The sequence below is a fragment of the Typopeltis vanoorti genome, chromosome 26 (genome assembly GCF_054136105.1).
Source record: "Typopeltis vanoorti isolate ZY-2024b chromosome 26, IOZ_Tvanoo_1.0, whole genome shotgun sequence".
Classification (NCBI taxonomy): domain Eukaryota; kingdom Metazoa; phylum Arthropoda; class Arachnida; order Uropygi; family Thelyphonidae; genus Typopeltis; species Typopeltis vanoorti.
Window position 1 is genome coordinate 30291709 of NC_143574.1, and position 21417 is coordinate 30313125.

The 21417-nt window shown below is 36.8% G+C and overlaps 1 protein-coding gene across 3 annotated transcripts in view; it reads right to left on the bottom strand.

Moving 5' to 3' along the window:
• Positions 1-21417, bottom strand: part of LOC150092456 (fidgetin-like protein 1) — a 222289-nt gene that overhangs the window by 160010 nt on the left and 40862 nt on the right. For all 3 annotated transcript variants that reach the window (XM_090415025.1, XM_090415024.1, XM_090415026.1), the window contains one exon: positions 6476-6531. In XM_090415025.1, coding sequence (XP_090271151.1) covers positions 6476-6531 — 56 coding nt within the window. The remainder of the gene's footprint in view (positions 1-6475; positions 6532-21417) is intronic.

The following is a 21417-nucleotide window of genomic DNA, read 5'->3' on the forward strand; positions in this document are numbered from 1 at the left end:
ATACATTCCTTTCTTATCTTTTAAAGTTTTTACATTCTACTTTTTAATCTTTTAATTTTTCATTTTTAAATTTGACAAGTTTTATAGTGTACAGGAAAACCTCGCTTAATGCGATTAATTAATCCATCAATTAAAGTACATTAAGCGAATACAACAAACAATAGGAATAATTATAATTCATCCATCAGTTAGTATAAATTTGGAAAAAAAAAATTACAGTATAAGCTATATTAGAGGATAAAATCAATAAAGTTAATAAAAATCAATTGCTTAAATTTTTATTTGATGTCTAAACATTTGATTGAGCTACATTTTTACAAAAAATTAAGTAAAGATGTTTGAATCGTACTGGACTTTTTCATCTTGTCATGGTGATAACTGGTGATTGCTTTATCAAGATTCAGCAGACTTCAAAGCTTCATTCCATATCAGCAACAGCATCAAACAAAATTTCCTTAGCACAGTCAATGTGATAAAAAACTAGCTCAAGTTCTTTTGTTAGCTTCTTAGTTGAAACATTCTCTTCTTTTTCGTACTCCTTATCTTCTTCTTCTTCATATGCATGCTGTTCTTCTAGTTGAAGGAGATCATTCTCGCTTAAATGTTCTGAATATGAATCGAGCAAGTTTCTCAGATCTTTATTGTCCAGTTCATTAAATCCAAGTTCTTTTCCAATTGTGCTGATTTCTTCAATAATGTTAGATCTTGGATTCTGCGCACGATAAATTAACATAGACTTGAGTTTAAAGTCTCCTTCTGCATTACCTCCTAATAAAAGCATAAGACGATCTTTAGATACTTTGTATCCTGGTTGAGACACTTCAGTTTTAGCTAGGAAAGTTTTTGTTGGCATACGCTTCCAAAAGAGATCAATTTCGTCTACGTTGAATATTTGCCGATCGTCATAATCACCTTCGTGAATTATGACGATCAGAATTAGCTGCAGAATCTTTATCAGCATTAGCAGATTCTCCAGTTATTCTTACATTAGGCAGTCCAGTTCAATTTTTAAAATGGTCAAGCCATCCTAAACTCCCTGTAAAGCTTTTGCATTCCTTTTGAAATTTGGTCTCTTTCAATGAGGTAAAAATATTGAGAGCTTTTACCTGAATATTCCCTGTATACTAAGAAGTATTCTTTTTTGATTACAATCCTCAATCCAGAGATAGCAGATGCTCATTCTTAATCATTAAATGGCTTCTGTTTCGGGGATTTGCATGCTTAAAGAAGCAGTAGCAATTTTTCCTTATTCTTTGTATTCTTTGCTCTTATTTGATATAGTCCAAACTGTAGATTCAATGTCTCCCAGGTCTCGCACAATCATTGTATTACTAGCATCATTTTCATGTCTCTTAATGACTTCCAGCTTTTCCGCTCGCTGCAGATTGGCGAGAAAAAATTCCATGTAACATAAAATTTCACATAACATAAAAAAAATCATGTTAACTGATTAATCACTTGCTTAAAGAATGAAATAATATCATTTCACTCAATCACGCATATTGATTTCGTGTTAAGTGAGGTTTTCCTGTATTCACCAATAATATCACACCATTCATTAACAGATTTATTCTCATCTTTTAAGAGTTTCCTAGTATTTTATGCTTTTAACTCCTTTATTCATTTCAGTTATAAATTTTAAAACTAAATGGAGATCCATCTTATTATTTTATCTATTACTAATATCATACTCATACATCATATCTTTAACTCCACTTCAACATTAAAAGATTGTTATTGCCGACAGCATAACAAAGGTAGGTAATAGTTATGATCACTCATTAAATTATTTTAATTTTTATTTAAAAAACAGAGTTCCAGTCAAAAGGCATTCTGATCTAGGGTGATCTGTAACAAAAGCTTTGCTTACCTCTTAATATCAAAGATTACAAAAGGAGCAGCATGAACAATAAGTTCAGAGAAACATAAATTAGTCCACTCATGGTACTAATGTACTATACATTTTATAACTTTTTATGGTTGGACATCATATAAAAAAAATAAATAAATAAAATTAAAAACTATAAAACTACATTCTTAACAGAAAATTTGTACTCAATGTAGTTGACGTGATCCATGTTTCTACCTATTTTCATAGTTCATGTCTTTTTATTGTGATTTTCATATCAAATTAGTTATAGCAATTATAAGTGTGTTAGTGATGCCACTAGCAGCCACCATGAAGACCAGTACACAGCCACTGCATAGGAAATATGCAATTCAAGCTACCTTGCAGTCAAACATATGACACACAAAACCCTACATATCCACTACACCAACATCCGTGGCCTAATCGCTAAACTTAACATTGTCCATAATAAATTTAGTTTAATCCTTTATCCCAGTGAGAGCAAACAAAGTTTGCACCTGAAAATATCTTCAGGACTGAATATAGTGTTGTACTATCTTACCTGGGTAAGTAGTGCAATACCAGGGCAACTCGTAACAAAGGTGGAGCAAGCTACCAACACTCCTATCCCAGTATCTCCCATAATGCAAAACACATCTCCTTGTGGATATGTATACCGTTATGCATTAAGGGATTGGCCTTATATTAAGATAGTACAACACTATATTCAGTCCTAAAGATATTTTCAGGCGCAAACTTTGTTTGCTCTCACTGGGATAAAGGATTAAACTAAATTTATTATAGTCTAACCTAGTGAAAAATAAACTTTCAACATCTTTCTCTAAATCCAGAGTAATTTAAAAAAAAGGTGGTAAACCTTGTGGCAACTTCTATAGGTAAAGATGACCTTGCTACTGCTTCTGCCTGGTATCTCCAACTCTGGGCCTGGCTCCCACTGAAGAGACCTCAATAAAGGTCGAAACTAGTCTGGGTAGTGGCCAATGCTTAATGCATAACAGTATACATATCCACAAGGAGATGTGTTTTGCATTATGGGAGATACTGGGATAGGAGTGTTGGTAGCTTGCTCCATCTTTGCTACAAGTTGCCCTGGTGTTGCACTACTTACCCAGGTAAGATAATACAACACTATATTCAGTCCTGAAGATATTTTCAGGTGCAAACTTTGTTTGATCTCACTGGGATAAAGGATTAAACTAAAAATATTATAGTCTAACCTAGTGAAAAATAAACTTTTAACAGTGTCCACTACCACCTTCAGTCTACCAAACCCCACCTACTCTTTCTGGAAAAAACTCAAATCTCACCTTCCCCCAGACTATTCATCTCAACCTTCCAAACTAAGCACTCTTTAACTCCTTTTGACCCAAGGGTTGACGTCTGTGCATATACGTTCACTCTGACATACCTTGCCAGAGAGCACCCAACCCAGAATCACCCAATTCTGACCTTCTTTGGTCAAATATACCCCTTCCCCACTCAGTCAAATTCATATGCTGTCGCTATCGCTCCCCTAATGCAACCAACCACTCTGAGCTATTTAATTTCCTCTCCTTAAAAATTTACTTTCTCCATTCCCACTTTCCTAGGAGATTTTAATGTCCACAACACCAACTGGCTTTCCTCCTCCTCCAGCTGTAAAGATCTTGCAGGCAGAGATGCTGAAACATTTGCCATCACAATGACCTTACTCAACTTGTTCAGATGCCAACCAGAATACCTGAAAACCCGAGCTACTCTCCAAATAACCTAGATCTCTTCCTGACCAATGACTCTTCCAAATACACAGTGAATGTAGAGGGGCCCCCCACCCCAAACAATTCTGACTACAACCTAGTGCTCATCTCCTCCAGCATGCAACAACACTTACACAGCCACTCCCATACAAGAATAGTTTGGCATCATAACAGTGCCAAGTGGGACAGCCTCCACAACTTCTATGCCTCATTATCATGGACTATTGCTTCCGACCTTCCAACCCAAACACATGCACTGAACTTATAACCAAAATAATCCTCACTGGCATGGAAACATGCATTCCCCACAGTACTCTGACCTTCCTAACTAAACACTGGTTTTCCAAAAGATGCACCAAGGCTGTTCAAATGAAAAACCAAATGAAAAACATACAATAACTGGCTCAAATCAAGAACTCCATCCTCCTTTAGAGCTTATATTCAAGCCCAAAATAAATGCCAAAAAAAACAATCAATGCTTCCAAAACAAAGTTCAAAAGAGCAAAAAGCAGGAAATTAGCAGCCTGTCCAAATGGCAGCAGAGCCTTTTGGTCTCTCACCAACGCAATCAGTCGTAACTTCTATGGACCGATTATCATGCAATAGAGTCATCTGGTCTATTGCATGATAACCTACAGGAAAGGCCAATCTCCTGGCTTCACACTTTGCTTCCAATGCATGCATAATTGGCAATGGCAAAATGTCCCCCACCATTCCAGATGCCAACATACAATGCCCACTATATCCTTTTGCCAGAAAGAGATCAGTAAAATACCGTCCAAATTAGACATAAAGTCTCCTGGATTACTCCAATTGTCCTGAAGGTTTGTGCACCAGAACTGCCTCCTATTCTACGTTGCCTATATACACTGTCTTACTCCACTGGTATCTATCCCACAGCCTGGAAATTGACCTACATTCAACCCATTCCCAAGAAGGGTGACAATTCACCATCCAACTACCGCCCCATCTCACTCACCTCAGTCCTGTCTAAAGTAATGGAAAAAATCATCAATTCCCAACTCCTATGCTACTTTGAAGGTACTCATCATCTAATAAACAACCACCAGTATGGATTTCGTTGCTGCCAATCATGAGATCTGCTCACATATGTCGCCCATCTTTGAACAAATGCCATGGAGAAGTTTGGTGAATCTCAAGCAGTTGCACTTGATATCTCCAAGGCATTTGACCGGGTCTGGCACAAGGGCTTACTTAGCAAGATGCCATCATTTCGTCTATCTCAAGACCTCTATAGTTGGATTGCCAGCTTTCTGTATGAATGCACACTATATGTGGTGGTGGATGGATCCTTACCCTCTCACCATCCAACTAATGCAAGGGTTCCACAAAGTTCTGTCCTCTCATCAATCCTCTTCTTACTATATATCAATGACCTACTTCAGTTGACCTCCAACCCAATACACAGTTTTGCAGACGACAGCACATTGCACTCCTCCCTTTCTTTCAATAAACCTTACTCCACACAACAAACCTCAACCTACAGAACATCAACCACCACTGCCCTTAATTCTGATCTCCAAGCCATCCTCCAATGGGGTTCAAGACAACATGGTCAATTTCAATGCTAATAAAACCCAGTACTGTCTTATTTCTCATAAAAAAAGAACCATTTTTTCCCAGTATTATTTTTGATAACACCCAAATTTCCAGACAATTTGAGATTTCTCTTCTTGAAATTACCCTGACATCAAACCTCTCCTGGCATAAACACATCACAACCATTGCATCCTCAGCTTCTAAAACACTAGGATTTCTTTTCTCTTTCGTGCCCAACCATTGAATACTGCTCTCGCATAGGGATTGGACTACCAAAAGCTCTCTCAAAATGCTTGACTCAATACAGAGGAGAGCAATCAGACTTATTAATGACCCATCATTTACCAACTCTTACTTTGTTCTCCTTTTTGAATTTTGTCAGAGTCTGAGAAAAACACAATAACTAGGTAGTTGTATTGGCATGAGCTCCTTTAATAAAGTATGGTAGTCTTTTACCCAGACCAATTTGCTGGAGAATGTGGAACAGAAAGGGATACCAGATAATATCAAATGCCTGAGTCAAGTCCACTGTTATTACTGCATTTGCTGCTTTTTCATATTAACTAGGTGAAATAGCCTGCATAGCAGAAAGAGATTAAATTCTACTATTCAGCTTGGAGCTCCATACACCTAGGGGCACACCAAGGGTATTTGCCACCTGGGTGCAAACTTTTATCGGCCACCCCTAATACTTCATTGTATAATCCAAATTAGATATTAGCTACATAAAATGCTGCCCTATCAATGTTGCTGCCCGGGTGCAGTGCGGCCCTGCATAGACCTATCTGCTTTTAATTATGTATCTCATAATTAAAAGATATTTGCAGGCAGTATTAGGTACAGAAATAGGCCTCCAGCTGTTGATTAAAGTATAATCACTGTTAGATTTTGGAATGAAGATAGTACGGCTTACTACAAATTAACTTGGTATTTGACCTGTAGGGAGAAAAGAATTAAACAGTATAACTAGATTCAGAAGAATAACATTTCAGGTGCTGCAGATTCTATTTACTGGATTCAAGGAGAAGTACAATGGATATTGTGTTGATAGTTTGGATCTCCCACAATGAGTCTTAGGACTCCATGAAGATGCTCATGCAATAATAATAAAGAATTAAACACGAATATAATTTCTTGGCATCTTTAATTTAATTTATAACCTAGTGAAAAATCTTTCAACATTTTTTGTATAGCAAAACATAATATTTGTTTTGCCATACAAAAAATAGCAGTCTGTTTAGTCTTGTTTCATACTTAGAAATAAAATGAGAAATATAGTAATGGAATAAAGGAGCAAAATATTGCTTACCAAATACTCTTTAGCTGTTCTAAAAGAAGCAGAACTGGTTGATGGTTGTACTAAATCTAAAATATAAAACAAATATTTTTTGTTAATATATGAATTTACTGATATTATAATGTATTTTTCAAAAAAGACATATGACAAGATACCAAGAGAAAAACTTTTCAATATGCTGCAATTACATGGTATGAATGTTATATTATATTGAGCAGCAATGTTTAAATCAGGTGCAAGACAAGAGAGTGCACATTGTATTCACTGTTATTTGTAAAATATATGGAACACATTATGAAGGAAAGGAGCATTAGGCCTGATACAAAGTAACTGATGAGACTAGAGATCTTAAGAATTACGGTAGATACAAAGTTGAAGTTTAAAAGTCACATAACAAATTGCAATTACAACTCAGAGGATAATTGCAATATTGAAATGAACATTGACCTCAGGATATGGAAGTCATTTTGCCTCTTTACAAGACCTTTATAACTGCTTCTGCACTACTGTGAACAGTTTGATCTCCTGGATTTCAAAGGGATAAAGAAGCTGTGGAAAGACTGCAAAGAAGAGTTACAAAGATGGTATGGGGATTACAAAACATATTACGAAGATAGATTTAGAGTATGACACCAGCAGACAGAAGAAAGAGAAGTGATAATTGAGATATATAAACTTTTGAGAGGGTGTTATAGGATATAAGTTGATAAAATTTTTCATTATATGGAAGGTGGGGCAAGGACAATGGGACATCCATGGAAGTTAAGTTTGTGTGCAGTTAAGACAGGGGTAAGAATTAGAATTTTCTCATAGAACTGTGAGTGAGTGGAACAGTTTGCCTGTTGAAGTGGTGAGTGTTGAGTCTAATGTAAATGAGTTTAAGAGAAGGTATGACAACTGGTGTGGGTGATGATGACCTCCCTTGATGAGTCCTTGACTCCCTGGTGGTCTAATAATAATAACATCAAAATTGGAGATATTCATTTGAACTCTCTAGTTTATGGAGATAATGTTATACAGTTTTCAGTGCTTTCATCTTTTCCTTCATTGTCTCTTTAACTTCCTGTGTCCACCATGGAGTTCTGATTTTTCTATCCTTGCAGACACCCTTACCACATGCCTCTCTGGCTGAATCAATCAATCAATGTTTTCTTCAGGGATTGCCACTGAATCTCCAAGGTATGGTTCCTGTTCTCAAACTCTTTCATTTTTTCTTGAATCATGTTTGTGTATTTTAGTATACAGTTCACTGAGAGCTGCTCAACTTTTATTTTATCCTGCTCAAGACTAAATGGTGATCACTTCCAATTTCAAATCCTCTGTACACTCTAGTGTCCTGCACCAGAGAGAAACACATCACTATCAACAATAACATAGTCAATGAGACTTCTTATTCGTTGCCTCTTCTCTCTATGTGAATTTGTGCACATTTTTATTAATCAGTCCATGTCCTGAGCAGAAATCCAACAGGTATTTGCCATTATTAGCTTTGCTCTTTTCTCCAAATTTTCCCGAAATATTTCTGTATGTCTCACAATCATTTCCTATTCTGCTATTTAGATCTCCAACAAAGACCAACTTTTCATTTTTCATTGTGTCAGTTGCTTTCTCTAAAGCTTCAAAAAATTCCTCCACTTCTACCTTAGTAGAACCTTCTGTGGGACCGTAAGCACAAATAAGTCTCATTGTCAAGGTTCCCCATTCTGATATTTCCCCACATCACTCTACTTGATATGGTCTGCCATTCAAGAAGAATGCCATTCGTAATAAGTGTTGAATACTATAGCTACTCCTTATTTTACCTGGTTGTTATTGCCTGAATATAACATTTTATATTTATTGCTTAGAAAGAACTCACTAGTTTTTGTCTTTTTTGTTTCAGTCATCCCTAGTATGTTGATCTGGTACTCATCCAATTCCTCAGCAAATAGAGTTAAGTACAAATCTTGAACCTCGTAATGTTGTGTTGAGATGTGTTTCAGGATTTGTTCCAGTAGTGACTTTTTGCTCATCGCTATGGTTCCCTGGCAAAAACAACGGGGGCCTTGTTTAACCGTGCAATGCCCCAGCCAGTATGAAATTCTGTCATGTTGTACCATCATTTTACTTGTGGTTTAAGCCAATAAGAATACAATTTGATTGGCTAAATACCAAATTACCAGCCCATCCTCATTCGTTCAGTATTCAGATAGATACAGGGTGCACCATGAGAAGGTGAGGACTGGACATTAGGTTAGAAGCCTTAATTGGTTTTCTGCATTCCTTTAAAGGCTATGTGAGTCTCCTCTCAGTTATACAGCTTTGACCCTTAAGCACCCATATACATATATACATATTATTTTTTATTATTAATATTTGACAGGACTCATCGAGGGAGGGCACCTGCTCTCTACAACTCTGTCTCCACCAATTGATCACAACCACACCAACGCCATCTACCACTGACCACCACGTTTTTCCACAAACCTTCACAAACATCCATGCCCATGGCGGGATTCAAACCCACAGCCTTTTAGCTGGAGAGAAGATACACTAACTACTCGGCCAGCCAGGCCAGCTGAGTGTGTATATATATACACATACACACTGTATATTTACTGCACTGTATTTACTGTATGTACGGTATTTACACAATCACAAGGATCACTTTGAATGGTTCTCATGCTGCACCCCGTGTTGTAAAACAAAATATTTATTTAACAAAATACATTTATAGGTATTCAATATAATCTCCACTCTGTCCAATATTCTGTTAAGTCCTGAACTCCTGTCTGCAAATCTTTTTTGATAAGCTGAGATGGATCACCTCAGAAGAAACCTCACCAATGGTAGTAAAGAATTTTCCATACAGCAATTCTTTCAATTAAGGAATGGATCAAATTCTGGTGGGCTCATATCAGGGCAGTACAGGGAGAGTAAACGCAGTTTCCATCTTTTCCCATAAGATCAGAATAATTTATGTGACCATTCACGTCACGTAGCAATTGCACGATATGACTGGAGTTGGATTCTACCTCCACTTTGAAATCTTATTTCATATGATATCAGTATGCCTTATTAAATAGTGATATGTACCTCTGATTGTATTCTTATTGAATATTTTCTACTGATATTCTGTCAGTGCTTGTTTTATTTAATAATCTTCACAACAATTAGTCCAGACATTCAGATACTTAAAGTTTTTTTTTTTTTTTTTTTGACACCTTTGTCATTGGCTGATTCCTTTTACAGAACTCTTTTCTCTATTTCTGAAATTTTTTTCAATAGCTTCCAGTATATTTTGCTACATTCTTCTTCTTACCAAATCTTCACAGGATTTTGCTTGGCTACTTTCACACATACCTTTCCTATATTCTTTCAGGAGACACCTGCTAACTTACTTGACAGGAACTCGTAATATTCTTAACTTTTTTGACTGAGTCAATTTCTGTATTGGCATAAGCTACAAACAAAAAATGACAAAAGCGATTTTTGTTTGTACTTTTGTACACATTCGTCTTCTCAATATGATATTTCATTTTTATCATGTTCAAAAAAGGAAATCTTCATCACCTCCTATTTCAGATCCTTCATACACCTTGTCTGAATATATCACTATCAACAGAGTCAACAAGACTATTTCTTGTATGTTCTTTCTTGTGTCTCCAACATTTTTGTGTTGGAAAATGTTTATAATGACAAGTCTATTCCATGTCTTTAGCAGGCACTTAACATTATGATTAGCAATGCCGTTTTCTCCAAATTTTCTTAAATCATGTCTGTATGTCTGATATTCATTTCTTACTCTGCTGTGTAGATCTCCAATAATGTAAGCTGCCTTCTCTAATGAGTCAAAAAATTTCTCTATTTCTTCCTTACAGGAACTTCTATGGAATAAGAAGCACAAATTACATATTTGGAAAATTGTCCAATTTTCCAAATATGTGGAAGTGGCGCTTGCGTCCTCTGCGCTTGGCCGCTTGAAGTTAGACCTAGGTTCTAGTCTAGTTGCTGACTGGAGGAACTTTTTCTAAGCCTATCTTCGACCAGTTCCCGAGTTAGTCGATCTCTGGCACAGGCAAGCGAGTTTTTCTTCCCAGAAACTCGGGTTTTTCGTCCCGTAAACTCAAGAAAATCGACCGTAGTACCCACATTATTTCAGACAGTGACATATCTTGTTAGGGTTAGGTACCAAGAGATGGCAGCACTTGTTTGCCAGCCTCTTCATCGGCAGCTGCTATAATTAGTGATAGACATGGGCAAGCTATCTCTGATTGGCTACCGGTGGAGATTGAACTGCCCACTCAGTCTCCAAAAGCTAGATAGGGTATAAAGGCCTCACCTACTCTCTATTAGGGAATAAAAGGCGTTAGTTGATTTACAATTTTTTGATTTACATGTAATTTTCCAAATATGTATTCAAAATATGATCTTGTACTCCAACAGGAAGTGAACTTATTGGTTGTTACCAAACAATCCAGTACTGCACACTTCAAAGGAACCGCTTCATCCCCAGAAGCCTATGCTTTGTGTGTGTGTGGTGGACTCGACCCAGTATTGCTATGAGTTTCCTGCTGCAGACCAAACAATTATGGCTGAGAGCTACTCGAGGATGCGCAGAATGTGTTACTTCAGAAACAGTCAGGACTAGGTAATTGGAAAAAAGTGCTACTCTTACAGGACAATATAAAACCTCATACTGCAAAACCTATCCATGAGAAGATTCATGCTTTAGGATGATAAGCAATTATCAAAGTGATTATTACTTTTTTTTTTTTTGGCATTAGACAATCGCATGCAAAACAGACAGTTCCACAATAAAACGAATTGAAGCTGAGGTTGCCAGGTTTATTACTTCTAAAGACAAAACGTTTTATAAAAGAGGAATTTACAAATTTGTATCTCGTTGGGAAGAGTTTTAGATTGTGAAGGTTCTTATTTTAATGAATAAAACACTTTATGAAAATTTCTGCAGTAGTTTAATTGTTATTATGAAAAACCGTATGAACTTTTTTTGGTTGCTTGACATATACTAACCCACACATGCATGCAAAAGGTCACAAACCTACAGGAGATTAATGCCATATGTGGGCAAGAGGATAAGAAGAAAGGAGGAATATGTTCACATTTTGTTTGAACAGCTGAAGTATTCTTTGGGGAAGGCAGAGTGAGGGGGAGGAGGCTATTCCAAAGAACAGAAGTAGATAGAATGAAATAAAAGGCAGTGAAGTTGGGTTCAGCAAATTTCAAGAGGTGTAAAAGGATGTTTGTTGACAGTGGCTCTTGTTCTAATGATTTTGGAAGAAAGTGAAGAAATAAGTGGCCAATTCAGCAGAGTATATTATTATAATGTTATTGTAATATGCAGGATCTTTCTTGTGAGAGATCAAACAGAACTGAGTTTTGTTTGATCTTTGGCTACATCCCATTTTGCTCTAATGGGATATAGCCAGGAGATTAAAGTTCAGGCCATTGGTTGTGGATCTTGAGGATTGTAAAACTTGAGAACTACAGGGTTTATCAAATGAAAAAGAGGAATGAAATGTAACATTGTAAAATCTCTTGTGATAAATTTTTAATGAAATTTCCACAATCGATTTTACAGGTTTCCGAATATATAGAAATTAGACATTATAACATATTTAAATGACTGTTGTACCTCTACTGTTAAAATACATAAACTGGATGGAACAGCCGAAGTCACTGCAATTTCTAACGGGTAACCAACCACACTCTCGCACCATGTCCTAATATCTCAAGGACACACATCAAAATAATGGCCTCTCCTATTTCCCCTACCTGAGTTCATGTACCTGGAACCTAAAATGGAGACAATAAACAACTGAGAGCCTAGAGCCCTTTTATATCATAGTTAATGCATTGTTTTTCTGATGTAGATTCCAGGATAACCAGGATAAGAGGTACAAAGGATTTGAAGGGATTATATTAACTGTGGAAAGGGTACAAAAGAGGATAATAAAAACAGTTTCAGGACTGTACAATGTTATGAGGATTAGCTGAGGGAAGATAGAAGAGGGAGAGGGGATATGATTGAGACTTTTAAACTGTTGAGAGGTGGTTACAGGGTGGACACTAGGGAGTTCTTTTGCTTGGTTGAACAGCGGGAAGGAGTGATGACAACGGGCCATCCCTGTAAGTTATGGAAGGAAACTGTGAGCAAGAGGGCGAGGAGTGGTTTTAATGCATGGAGAGTAGTTCAACTGTGGAATGCATTGCCTGACAGAGTGGTGAGAACAGTCAATGAGTTTAAGGAGTGGTATGATAGACTGTGTTTCCTAGGAGGGACCACTTACATTGAGACTTGACAGACTTTGTGATGACTCTTTTGACTCCTTGCAGGCCTAAATAATAATCATCATCAAATTCCTGACATGTACCCTCAAGGGGTATACAGGATATGATAGTACTGCATGAAAAATTTACATCATTACTAATTTCCTATCTACAATTTTCCTCCAAATCAGTCTGTTACTTGTCAAAACTCCAACATTATCAGATCTTATATTTCTATCATCTAAGGCACTTTGTACTGTATCAATCCATCTATAACTTGGTCTTCCTCTGGATCATTTTCCTGTCAACCTGGCAGAGAACACTTGTTTTGCTAATCTTTCCTCGCCCATTCTGCTTAAGTGACCATACCACCTCAGATTAGCTCTGCTAACGCATTCCTGGATCCTGACAATGTCAAGTTCTTTTTTATTTTCCTCATTTTTAATATGATATTGCCATTGATGCCATCTGTTCATGATTCTAATCTTTCACAGGACTCTCATATCTGCAGTCTCTAGTCTTTGGTCAAGTGTTTTACTTCTGACCCAGCTCTCAGATCCATAAGTTAAAATTGGTTTGAACACAGTCTTGTATACAGCTAATTTAGTGTTCCGACTAATTTCTTTCTTATTCCATATGAATTTATTCAATTGACTGCCTACCATAACAGCTTTGTTGATTCTGTTGTCTATTTCTATATTTAATTTACCATCTTCAGTAAAAATCGTGACTAAGTAGCTGAAATGTTTTACTTGTTCCACAGGTTCCCATTCACAACAACACAGAAAATGTGAATGGGAATCCAACCCATCCACATTTTCAACAATTCTAACTATTTTCATTGTCTTTGTTTTTTTATTGCTGACCTTCATACCATATCTATTACAACAGCTATTCAATTTAGTCAGAGAATCTTGCAGACTTGTAGCGGATTTATTTAGAAGTATAACATCATCTGCATAAAGCAAAGAGCTGACATTAACATTTCCAATTTTGATATCATGTTTAATACAACTTTCCTTCATAATGTGATCCATATAGATAATGAATAACAGAAGGGATAATGTACCTCCTTGTCTCAGACCAGATTTAACATTAAACCATCTTCCTGTACTTCCTTCAATTCTAACTGCTGACTTGCAACTCAAATAAAGACTAAGTATTGCTTGATATAATGCCCCATTATCACCATATAAGTGTAGCGCATTGAATAGCTTCTCTCTTGGCACCTTGTCATATGCCTTTTCCAGATCGACAAAACTTAAATACAGATATTTGTTATATTCCCATGCTTCCTCAACTATTTGTCGTAAAGTGAAGATATCATCCTGACAGCCTCTATTTGGCCTGAATCCAGCTTGTTCTTCCACAATTCTTCTCAACCGTTTCTCAAGTATACTTGCATAGATCTTGCCAGAAACACTCAGTAGGGAAATACCTCTGTAATCCTCACATTCTACTCCAATCATTGGGAATTCGTCCCTCTGTCCAGGCATTCTGAACTATGCAGTGCAGCCACTGTAAGACTTTTATACCACCATACTTCAGCATGTCTGGTCGAATATCATCTACTCCTGCTGCCTTTCCACATTTCAAGCCTTTGATGGCTTTTTCTACTTCAAGTATGGATATGTATTCCTGACTGCATGCCTGTTGAGTGTTTTTTACCACTATGCCATCACTGCTTGTTTCATTTAGCAATTTTACGAAGTAATTACTGCATACTTCAAAGATATCTTTTTCTCCTGTTTTCATGTCACTTTTATCATCTCTAACTCCTTTTACAGCACTCTTTCCTCCATTCTTAAGCTTCTTCAACAACCTCCAGAATATCTTACCACCTTCTTGATATTTATTTTCTATGTTCTTGCCAAAGTCCTCCCATGACTTTTGTTTAGCTAGTTTTACACAGTGTTTCGCTTTCTTACATTTGTCTCTGTATTCTCTAAGAGCAAAAGCTGACTTATTTGCCAGGAACTTTTGATATGTTTTTCCTTTTCCTTCACTGCCTATTTAACTTCCTGTGTCCACCATGGAGTTCTGATTTTTCTATCCTTGCAGACAACCTCGCTACATGCCTCTCTGGCTGAATCAATCAGGGTTTTCTTCAAGGCTTGCCACTGAATCTCCAAGGTTTGGTTCCTCTTCTCAAACTCTTTCATTTTTTCTTCAATAATCTTTCTGTATTTTAGTCTACAGTTCACATCTGAGAGCTGCTCAACTTTTATTCGCTTTAAAACTTTCTTACATGTTATTCTTTTCAATATGAAATTCAATTTTATCCTGCTCAAGACTAAATAGTGATCGCTTCCAATTTCAAATCCTCTGTACACTGGTGTCCTGCACCAGGGAGAAAACATCACTATCAACAATAACATAGTCAATCAGACTTTTCTTATTCCTTCCTTCTTCTCTCCATGTGAATTTGTGCACATTTTTATGTTGGAACATAATGTTAGTAATAACCAGTCCATGTCCTGAGCAGAAATCCAACAGGTATTTTCCGTTATTATTAGCTTTGCTCTTTTCTCCAAATTTTCCCAAAATATTTTTGGATGTCTGACAATCATTTCCTACTCTATTTAGATCCCCAACAAGGACCAACTTTTCCTTTTTCACTGTCAGTTGTTTTTTCTAAAGCATCAAAAAATTCCTCCACTTCTACCTTAATAGTACCTTCTGTGGGATCATAGGCACAAATAAGTCTCATTGTCCAATTCCCCATTCTGATATTTTCCCACATCACTCTACCTGAGACTGCCTGCAATTCAAGAAGATTAGCCTCGTATTTTGTGTTGAATGCCATGGCTACTCCTTTTCCTTGATTGTCATTTCCTGAATTTAACATTTTGTATTTATTGCTCAGTAAGATCTCGTCAGTTTTTGTCTTTTTTGTTTCAGTCATCCCTATTATGTCGATCTGGTACTTAACTAATTCTTCAGCGAGCTCCATTTCTTTGCCATTCAGGCTTCTTATGTTGATAGTAGTGATCTTTAACTCTTGTGATGTTGAGTTGGGGTGTGCTTTCAGGTTTGTTCCAGTAGCTGAGTTTTCGCTGTTCGCCCTGGTTCCCTGGCCAAAACAACGGGTGCCATGTTTAACCGGGTGATGCCCCATCCGGCATGAAATTTTGTCATGTTGTACCATCATTTTCTATATTGGTTTAAGCCAATAAGAATACAATTTGGTTGGCTAAATCCTAAATTGCCAGCGCATCCTCGTTCGTTCAGTATCCAGGTAGACACCCAACAGGGTGCACCACGAGAAGGTGAGGATTGGACATTAGGTCAGAAGACCTGGTCGGTTCTCCGCATTCCTTTAAAGGCTATGTGGAGATCTCCTCTCAGTTATACAGCTTTGACCCTTAAGCACCCCCTAAATAATAATAACAATAATAATTGTATATATATTGTATAAAGTATATGTAAAACGGAAAGTTAGAGATTAACCCGGATTAGCGATGATGAAATACGAACAAACGTTTGCAAAGTCATATAGAAATATGCCTCCAAGAACGAAACAAGCCGAAATGACGTCATTGTGCTTGCATGTAATCCTGGAATCTACATCAGAAGAACAAAGGATTATCTATGATATAAAAGAGTTCTAGGCTCTCAGTTTTTTATCATCTCCAGATTTGGTTCCAGGTTCACAACCCCAGGCAGGAGGGGGGGGGGGAGGAGAGGCCATTATTTCTGTGTGTTTCCTGGAGATATTAGGACGTGCTGCGAGAGTGTGGCTACCCATTAGAAATTGCAGTGACTTCGGCCGTTCCATGCAGTTTCCTGGCAGAAAATTATTCTAAACTTTCCCGGAGAACTTCTACAGCAGAACCGCCATGATCGTCAAGGCAACTGCCAGTTCCCAGGAAGAAGACAAAAGGTCAAGCTAAACTTACTGAGGTTTGTCCAAGTTGATAGAACTGTGTTTGTGAAAGTCAAATGAAAGCTAACACTACTTTGTTAGTCTTATAAGCTTGTACTGGAGAATCATATGTGTGCTTACAGGAAATTGTTAATATTTAGATAAGTTAATAAGTAACAGCAATTAGAAGGAAAACGAATGTTAACATATGTGTGCTGTGAACAAAGTTTAGCAAGTTTAACGGAAGAAGCAGCTGCATGTTCAATTTAGATAACTAAGTGTTGTGATAGGGTTAACTTAATATTGTGTGTGTAATATTCAGTTGTATGTGTTGCCTACTGTATATGTCATATGCCTCAGAGAGTTAATGTCTCCTAATTGTTTCTGCTTTGTACCATTTTTACTAGGTTAAAATAAATGTTTTGTTTGTGTAACTATTTTGCCTGATCTATTTGCCAATGCACTGTCTCCAAAAAAAAAGTGAACCTGCGATCCTGTTTAAGTAAGAATTGCCACGACTAGCTATAAAGGATTGTATATGTTAAGTTTAATCTTGTATATGTTCCATACTTAAATTCTTAAGCTATATTTATAATTCAGAATGGAGCAGTCGTACAAAAATAATTTTTTTCAAATTACATAGTTTGAGAGATTGATTTGAGTAAAGTAGAGATGGTGGTACAACATGACACAACATGACAAAATTTCATGCCGGCTGGGGCATCGCCCGGTTAAACAAGGCCCCCGTTGTTTTCGCCAGGGAACAAGGACGAACATCAAAAAGTCAGCTAATGGAACAAATCTGTAAACACACCCCAACTCAACATCACCAGAGTTAAAGATCGTTACTATCAACATAAGAAACCTAAATGGCAAAGAAATGGAGCTAGCTGAGGAATTGGATAAGTACCAGATCGACATAACAGGGGTGACTGAAACAAAAAAAACAAAAGCTGGTGAGATCTTTTTGAGCAATAAATACAAAATGTTATATTCAGGCAATAACAATCAAGGAAAAGAAGGAGTAGCCATAGAATTCAACACTAAATCCGAGGCAAATATTCTTGAATGGCAGGCAGTCTCAAGTAGAGTAATGTGGGCAAATATGAGAATGGGGAACTGGACAATGAGACTTATTTGTGCCTATGGTCCCACAGAAGGTTCTACTAAGGTAGAAGTGAAGGGATTTTTTGAGGCTTTAGAAAAAAACAACTGACAGTGAAAAAGGAAAAGTTGGTCCTTGTTGGGGATCTAAATAGAGTAGGAAATGATTGTCAGACATCCAAAAATATTTTGGGAAAATTTGGAGAAAAGAGCAAAGCTAATAATAACGGAAAATACCTGTTGGATTTCTGCTCAGGACATGGACTGGTTATTATTAACATTATGTTCCAACATAAAAATGTGCACAAATTCACATGGAGAGAAGAGGGAAGGAACAAGAAAAGTCTGATTGACTATGTTATGTCATTGATAGGGATGTTTTCTCCCTGGTTCAGGACACCAGAGTGTACAGAGGATTTGAAATTGGAAGCGATCACTATTTAGTCTTGAGCAGGATAAAATTGAATTTCATATTGAAAAGAATAACATGTAAGAAAGTTTTAAAGCGAATAAAAGTTGAGCAGCTCTCAGATGTGAACTGTAGACTAAAATACACAAAGATTATTGAAGAAAAAATGAAAGAGTTTGAGAAGAGGAACCAAACCTTGGAGATTCAGTGGCAAGCCTTGAAGAAAACCCTGATTGATTCAGCCAGAGAGGCATGTAGCGAGGTTGTCTGCAAGGATAGAAAAATCAGAACTCCATGGTGGACACAGGAAGTTAAATAGGCAGTGAAGGAAAAGGAAAAACATATCAAAAGTTCCTGGCAAATAAGTCAGCTTTTGCTCTTAGAGAATACAGAGACAAATGTAAGAAAGCGAAACACTGTGTAAAACTAGCTAAACAAAAGTCATGGGAGGACTTTGGCAATAACATAGAAAATAAATATCAAAGAATGAAGGAAAGAGTGCTGTAAAAGGAGTTAGAGATGATAAAGACATGAAATGAAAATGGGAGTAAAAGATATCCTTGAAGTATGGAGTAATTACTTCGAAAAATTGCTAAATGAAACAAGCAGTGATGGCATAGTGGTAAAAAACACTCAACAGGCATGCAGTCAGGAATACATATCCATACTTGAAGTAGAAAAAGCCATCAAAAGCTTGAAATGTGGAAAGGCAGCAGGAGTAGATGATATTCGACCAGACATGCTGAAGTATGGTGGTATAAAAGTCTTACAGTGGCTGCACTACATAGTTCAGAACGTCTGGACAGACGGACGAATTCCTGATGATTGGAGTAGAGCTCTCATAGTACCCATATATAAAAAAGGAAATAAAACTGAATGTGAAAATTACAGAGGTATATCCCTACTGAGTGTTCCTGGTAAGATATATGCAAGTATACTTGAGAAACGGTTGAGAAGAATTGTGGAAGAAAAGCTTGGTGAAGAACAAGCTGGATTCAGGTCAAATAGAGGATGTCAGGATCAGATCTTCACTTTACCACAAATAGTTGAAAAATCATGAGAATATAACAAAGATCTGTATTTAAGTTTTGTCGATTTGGAAAAGGCATAAGACAAGGTGCCAAGAGAGAAGCTATTCAATAAGCTACATTTATATGGTGTCAATGGGACATTATATCAAGCAATACTTAGTTTTTATTTGAGTTGTAAGTCAACAGTTAGAATTGAAGGAAGTACAGGAAGATGGTTTAATGTTAAATCTGGTGTGAGACAAGGATGTACATTATCCCCTCTGTTATTCATTATCGATATGGATCACATTATGAAGGAAAGTGGTATTAAACCTGATATCAAAATTGGAGATGTTAATGTCAGCTCCTTGCTTTATGTGGATGATGTTGTACTTCTAAATAAATCTGCTGCAAGTCTGCAAGATTCTCTGACTAAATTGAATAACTGTTGTAATAGATTGGTATGAAGGTCAGCAATAAAAAGACAAAGACAATGAAAATAGGCAGAATCACTAAAAATGTCAACTGTGTTGTGAATGAAGAACCTGTGGAACAAGTAAAATATTTCAGCTACTTAGGCACGATTTTTAGTGAAGATGGTAAATTAAATATAGAAATTGACAACAGAATCAACAAAGCTGGTATGGTAGGAAGTCAATTGAATAAATTCATATGGAATAAGAGAGAAATTAGTCGGAACACTAAATTAGCTGTATACAAGGCAGTGTTCAAACCAGTCTTAACTTATGGATTTGAGAGCTGGGTCAGAAGTAAAACACTTGATCAAAGACTAGATACCACAGATATGAGAGTCCTGAGAAGGATTAGAGGCATGAACAGATGGCATCAATGGCAATATCATATTAAAAACGGGGGATATTAGGAAAGAACTTGATATTGTCAGCATCAAGGAATGCGTTAGCAGAGCTAATCTCAGGTGGTATTGTCACTTAACAGAATGGCTGAGGAAAGATTAGCAAAACAAGTGTTCTCTGCCTGGTTGGCAGCAAAACGACCCAGAGGAAGACCAAGAGATAAGTGGATTGATACGGTACAAACTGCCTTAGACGATAGAAATATAAGATCTGATAATGTTGGAGTCTTGACAAGTAACAGACTGAGTTGGAGGAAAATTGTAGATAGGAAGTTAGTAATGATGTAAATTTTTTCATGTAGTACTATCATATCCTGTATACCCCTTGAGGTATACAGGATATGATTTCTGTATACATTTCTGTATACATGGCAGAAATTTGATGATGATGATGAGTAAAGTAGAAGGAATAAGTTAAGCTCAAAGTGCACATGTAAAAGAAATCAAAATTGCAATTGATAGAAATTAAAATTTGATAATTGAATGAGACATTATTTTTGCAATAGCAGAGACAACGTTATTTTACAACATCATTGGCAAAGTTTATGAAGAGGATTAGAAGTCTGCAAGAGCAGGTCATTTATATACAAGAGGAAGAGTGGATGAAAGACCAGAGCACTGGGTACTCTGGCACTGATGGGGAAATCTGATAAGAGGAAACTGTCCACCATGATATGTAGTGAGCGACGAAATGAGAAAGTTGGTGATCCAGTTGTTGAAGAGTATAGAAGGCAGACCATTAAATGGAGGTTTGTTAGTAGGCCCCTCTGATAAACCTGATCAAATGCCTTTGAAATGTTGAAGGTAACTATGTGAGCTTAGCAGTATGTCACCAGTTTTGTCTTCTTCATTTCAGTCACACCAATTATGTTAACATGATACTTCTCTAATTCTTCTGCATGTTCAACTTTCCCAATGATGACATTTTCTACATTGAGTGTCTATATATCTTCAATTCAGTATAAGCTGAGCTATTCTAGTAGCTGACTTTTCACTGTTCAACCTAGTTTCCTACAAAAAAAAAACAATGGGGCCTTGTTTCATTACGCACTCCAGCTGTCATGACATTTGCTGTATGACATCATTTTTGTTTTGGCTTAAGCCAATACAGAATAGGTGGATATCTAATAATGGAGTGCATCACAGGGTCAGTTTCTATATTTCTATAGCTTTCTGTATATTCCTTACAGTTACCTAGTTTTGATCCTTAAGGATGAAAGTGACCCCTGTTATCATTCATCTCATGTTCAATGTGTACAGAAATCCATTCCTGTTTTCATCTATCACTTGCCTTAGCCTAAGCCAATAAAAATTTTAAACTGAAACACATCTACACAACTATGCCAGTTGTACACAGAAAGCAAATGTACTTCATATGAAGTTCTTTGTGTACCTAATAACACAGCACACTCCACCTTC